Here is a 5,688-nt window from a genome sequence, read left to right as displayed (position 1 = left end):
ATTCTAGGTCTCTTCGACTGTCAAATTGCTTTTTTATGCTTGAGGAGCATTGTTGTTGCCACCTAACTAATGTGTGTGATTTGATAGCATAATACATTCAGATTTTGCAAAGCTTGGTTATAATTCAAGTACAGATGGCCCTGGTTTACTAAACCAGATCCTTTGGAAGAACACAGAATGTGGCGTCTCATGGCATTTGGTGTCGGCAGCCAGAGTAAAATGGAAGATTGAGTGCAATGAGTTTCTGTGGTGCGCTGAAGCTAAACCTTACTGCCAAATTAGTCGCGCCTTCATGCAGAAGTTGTTAGTTTTTCTGTGACTTGCTGTACTGATGGTTAATGTTTGTGTGTTCCTGGACAAGTAACTGCACTCTTCCATTACCAGAAATAGGGTCTTCTTCGCTTTTTGCCATTACTTTAGCATGCAGGTCTCCTTTTTCTTTATACACGGCTGTTTTGATCAGGACGTGGTAGCAAGGGCAAGCTACAGCCAATGTATAGATTACACTGCAACACTACTGCTGCCGCTGCTATTTGATCTCGAGGCAGCTTCGTTTGTAATTTTGGCTCGTTGATCTTGTTGCACGATCTAAATGAAGATGAGTGTTGCTCGATTATGACAATCTAATAGATGAATCATGGCCCTCTGAAGACTTTATTGTCATTGATTTCAACTACCTCTTCATCTGTTATGTTGAGCTCTATCTCTAAGAAATGAACAAATTCTTCGTCGCTTGTTCAATGGACTATAATCTAAAACTAAATTCTGCCTTCGCTATTGCAATTTACAAATATGCGACTCCTATATTTTTACTTTATATAGTAATTTGACTTGGTCCTACTCTTCAAGGACTTAGCGGAGCTTAATTATTACTAGGATTTAGAAGTGCTCTATCTAAATAATACTACTAGGTTGCATGTTTAAGTTACCATAAAAACGAACTGGAGTTTATTTGTAAGATGTGTTCTCTCTATCTAATAGAATGTTGAAGTCATAATCTCCAATCAATAAATAAAGTAATGAATTGTTGTTGATTGGTCTAAAAAGCACACTCCTATTTAGTGTTTGAACAATATACTGTCTACAATCCCACAAACTAGATTGCTAGAAAAGTAGTAATACTAGTATTTGACAAAAGAAAAACCACATAGTAGAATAAAATGAAGAAAATGTCAAATACTACTCCCTCCGTCCCCGATTTATTGTCACTCTTTGATCAGGCACGAGTTTTAAGAAATGTAAAGCAAAGTTGATTAAAAAAATTTGTGGAATGTGAGACCCACTTTTTTATATTGGTTTTATAATAAAATGTGAGTGAAGTGAGTAAGTGGAATGTGAGACTTACTTACCATTTATGATAAAAATGCAGTGTGACAATTATTGAGGGACGAACCGAAATGGAAAAAAAAGTGACAATTAATCGGGGACGGATGGAGTATAATTTAATATATTCTCATTTTTTCTTATTCAAGAGATATATTTTACTAATTTTTTATGAAATCATTAAATCAAGAAGTTAGCCCCCATTTAATTTATGAATTTTTAAAATAAATACACATGATCAATTTTAGAGTTCAATATTCCTTAAATAAATATAACAAGTAAAAAATGATAATTAGATAGAATTGGATGTTGCATTATTGATGAAGTATGTTTATCGAGTAGTAGTAATTTATAAACCCTTGGAACTCCTTGTTCAACTCTACCCCCGATTCAACCTTATCGAAACCGCGCCACCGAATGTCGTTCTCCGCGGCGGCGCATCTCCTTCCCCTCTCTTCCTCCGGAGCCTCCCGCCGCCGCCTCCCAAATGGCACCACAACTACCGCCGCTGCCTCTTCAGGTCTCCATTACCCTTCTCCTACTCTGCAATGCAGTCTCCCATCTCCGTCCTACTCCCAAAACCCTAAACCTCCAAAATCTCCGCCTTTTCCTTTGAACTCCATTCTCTCACCCAAATCCATAGCTGTCTCCGCTGCATCCTGCATTCTCTTTGGTATCGCCAACCCTATCTTATCCGGCGCCGACTCTGTATTCAATTTCGGCGGCGGTAATGGTGGGGCTGGCGGTGGCGGTGGGGGAGGAAATGGCGGAGGTGAAGGCGGTGGTTTCTGGAGTTTTTTGTCACCCGCTGCTATCGCTAAAGACGATGATCCCCAACAGGATTGGGATTCACATGGTCTGCCTGCCAACATTGTTGTTCAGCTGAACAAGCTCAGTGGCTTCAAAAAGTACAAGGTCTCGGAGATCTTGTTCTTCGACCGCAGGCGCGGCTCCTCTGTTGGCACGGATGACTCCTTCTTTGAGATGGTCTCTCTTCGGCCTGGGGGCGTTTACACCAAGGCGCAGCTTCAGAAGGAGCTCGAGACGCTAGCCACCTGCGGAATGTTCGAAAAAGTCGATTTGGAGACAAAGACCAATCCGGATGGCTCAATTAACATAACCATTCCGTTCCTTGAATCGACATGGCAGTCTGCTGACAGATTCCGGTGCATCAATGTGGGACTTATGCCGCAGTCCAAGCCTATTGAGATGGATGCTGATATGACCGAGAAGGAGAGGCTCGAGTTCTACAGGAGCCAGGAGAAGGATTACAGGAGGAGGATCGATAGATCCCGGCCTTGCTTGCTGCCGATGTCTGTGCAGAGAGAGATTCTGCAGATGTTGAGGGATCAGGGAAAAGTTAGTGCGAGATTGTTGCAGAGGATTAGGGATAGGGTGCAACAGTGGTACCATGATAATGGATATGCTTGTGCTCAAGTTGTGAATTTTGGTAATTTGAATACTAAAGAGGTGGTTTGTGAAGTGGTGGAAGGTGATATTACGCAGCTGGTGATTCAGTTCCAAGATAAGCTTGGCAATGTCTGTGAGGGGAATACTCAGTTGCCTGTGATTAAAAGAGAGTTGCCAAAGCCGGTATGTGTCAATTACAATATCTCTACTTCCTCGTGCCATATACTGAAATCTGAATACTTGTGCTACTTTCTAGGTTACTGAGCTCACTAGTGTGTTAATTTGCCTGAAAATCAAAATGCTGGTCCCACGAATCCATTTTCGTACTGTATTTCTGGTGTATTCAATTGATAATCCTTTGAATGGTCTGAATGGGTTTGAACAATCGTGTTTGTTTCATGTGGTTTATGTATATGGCTATGCGTTAAAGTGTTACATATGGTGTATGTGTATCTGAAGCGTTTATAAGTGATGGGTGCCCTAGGATTCATACTGTTGCATTATTAATAACAGCTCCGCCAAGGACAAGTTTTCAATATTGAGGCTGGGAAGCAAGCTCTAAGAAACATAAATTCCTTGGCCCTTTTCTCAAATATCGAGGTGAACCCTCGTCAAGATGAGAAGAATGAGGGAGGTATTATTGTTGAAGTCAAGCTTAAGGAACTGGAACAGAAATCCGCTGAAGTTAGTACTGAGTGGAGTATTGTCCCTGGTCGTGGGGGGCGTCCAACGCTGGTAAATAACTTTCAAGACTAAACCATAATTAATTGGTAATTATTGATTGCTAAGGGTCTTGGTGTCTACTCAGGCTTCAGTGCAGCCAGGTGGAACAGTTTCTTTTGAGCACCGAAACATTAATGGTTTGAATAGGTCACTTCTTGGTTCAGTGACCACCAGCAACTTCCTTAATCCCCAGGTGAGTAATGTAACTTTGCTCTTCCGCAAGCTTTCTTTTAAAACTAAGTACCATCTCTCATATAACAATTTCAAATCTGTGTGACAGGATGATCTTGCTTTCAAGCTAGAGTATGTTCATCCTTATGTAGATGGTGTATACAATCCTCGCAACCGTACTTTCCGTGCTAGTTGCTTCAACAGTAGAAAGCTGAGTCCAGTCTTCACTGGGGGACCTGGAATAGAAGAAGTTCCCCCTATATGGGTTGACAGAGCTGGGTTGAAAGCCAACGTTACGGAGGTATAGCTTGTCCTTGAGCGTGCTCGTTATATTTTTGCCCGGTCATTGGATTTAACTTAGTATAAAACCTGAATTTCTTTATGTAGCTAATTTTAATCGTCTAAAAAAGAGGGCATTTTGATCGATAAGATGCATTGTTGTGAGCTGAATGTTGAATGTTGATTATTATTCGGTACTGTGGATGTGGAGATGTAAACTTGATTTATTTCTTGTAGAACTTAACAAGGCAAAGCAAGTTTACTTATGGGCTTGTGATGGAGGAAATAACAACACGTGATGAAAGCAGTCACATTTCTTCAAATGGTCAAAGGGTGTTGCCAAGTGGTGGAGTTAGTGCAGATGGGCCTCCGACGACTCTCAGCGGCACTGGAATTGATCGTATGGTTTTTCTGCAGGCCAATATCACACGTGACAACACAAGATTCCTAAATGGGGCTATAGTTGGTGATAGAAATGCGTTTCAGGTGAGAATATTCAATTTGACGGTGCTTATTTTTAAAGCATCATTGTTTCTTAACAGCTTATAATTTGTGTGTGGGATATGGATGCATATGGGTTAAGCCAATGTAAAGAATGATTTTTAAATCTTTTAATCAGATGTTAACATCAAGAATCGTTGTTGACATGCTGTTTCATTGCATTCTTTGCGGCTGTCTCTGTAAATGCAGTAGAGGTTTCCACACTAACCTCTTCCACTCTTTTGATGCTCTGCAGCTTGATCAAGGTCTTGGAATCGGTAGCAAGTTTCCATTCTTTAATCGCCATCAATTAGCCCTCACCAAGTTTATCCAGTTGAAGAATGTAGAGGAAGGTGCTGGGAAGCCACCACCTCCCGTTTTAGTTCTCCATGCTCGTTATGGTGGCTGTGTTGGAGATCTTCCCAGTTACGATGCATTTACTTTGGGAGGGCCTTATTCTGTACGTGGATATAACATGGGAGAATTGGGAGCTGCAAGAAATATACTTGAGGTGTGATCACCTGGCTTATTACTATATCATGCACCGGCCTTCTCTTAATATGGTGCATTTATTAGAATTGTTTGTCTTGGGAGCTCTAATCTCACTTACAGTGCTGCACAATATCTAATGCTCGTTCTATTGTCTGTAGGTGGCTACTGAGCTCCGGATACCTGTGAGAAATACACATGCTTATGTGTTTGCAGAGCATGGAAACGATCTCGGGAGTTCAAAGGATGTCAAAGGAAATCCGACAGAGGTATATAGGAGACGGGGCCAGGGATCCTCATATGGTGTTGGGGCAAAGTTAGGGCTTGTGAGGGTAGAGTATGCCGTCGATCGAAACTCTGGAAGTGGCGCTGTATTCTTCCGGTTTGGAGAGAGGTTTTGAACCAGTCTTGCGCATTTCGTTCAACCAGATAAGGATTTGACATATTCTTACTCGACATTTAGTTGCTCTTTCATTGGTGTGGATTTCATTTTACCATTGGTACTATCGAACTATGAAAATATGTTGTAGAATTTACTTTTATATCTATCTATCTATCATTACAGCACCCACAACCGTGCTCTTGCCAGCGAGCACGGTTGTGGGCCCGGCCTCATTTTTTCTGTCTGCTCTCTGGCAAGAGCACAACACCCACAGCTGTGCTTTTCCGCAAGGACGAGCACAATTCAATTTAAAATTCAGTTAAACAAAAACATTTCCATAATATTAAAATTCATTAAAAAAACTTAAATAATATTGCAAAAGACAAATAAAATAAAAACGACAGTCCAAGCCTCCTAGCTCAACTGGTTAA

At 41.2% G+C, this 5,688-nt stretch overlaps 1 protein-coding gene across 1 annotated transcript; it reads left to right on the top strand.

The window, feature by feature from the left end:
• The first annotated feature begins 1,677 nt into the window (after positions 1 to 1,677).
• On the top strand, positions 1,678 to 5,417 carry LOC121753087 (protein TOC75-3, chloroplastic-like). Its single transcript, XM_042148251.1, has 7 exons — positions 1,678 to 2,916; positions 3,247 to 3,468; positions 3,542 to 3,649; positions 3,737 to 3,928; positions 4,144 to 4,392; positions 4,643 to 4,897; positions 5,037 to 5,417. The coding sequence occupies exons 1-7, from the start codon at positions 1,741 to 1,743 to the stop codon at positions 5,274 to 5,276; spliced, it is 2,442 nt and encodes an 813-aa protein (XP_042004185.1). The 5' UTR covers positions 1,678 to 1,740; the 3' UTR covers positions 5,277 to 5,417.
• The last annotated feature ends 271 nt before the right edge of the window (positions 5,418 to 5,688 follow it).

This window comes from Salvia splendens, chromosome 10 (genome assembly GCF_004379255.2).
Source record: "Salvia splendens isolate huo1 chromosome 10, SspV2, whole genome shotgun sequence".
Classification (NCBI taxonomy): Eukaryota; Viridiplantae; Streptophyta; class Magnoliopsida; order Lamiales; family Lamiaceae; genus Salvia; species Salvia splendens.
The sequence above is the reverse complement of the archived record's forward strand: the minus strand, read 5'-3'. Positions and strand labels throughout refer to the sequence as shown.

Bases quoted from the DNA above. Each gene is read 5' to 3' on its own strand.
- LOC121753087 (XM_042148251.1), top strand. From the start codon at position 1,741: ATGTCGTTCTCCGCGGCGGCGCATCTCCTTCCCCTCTCTTCCTCCGGA. The intron at 3,469-3,541 runs GTAAATAACTTT...GTGTCTACTCAG, and splicing joins GTGGGGGGCGTCCAACGCTG to GCTTCAGTGCAGCCAGGTGG. The intron at 3,929-4,143 runs GTATAGCTTGTC...TATTTCTTGTAG, and splicing joins TGAAAGCCAACGTTACGGAG to AACTTAACAAGGCAAAGCAA.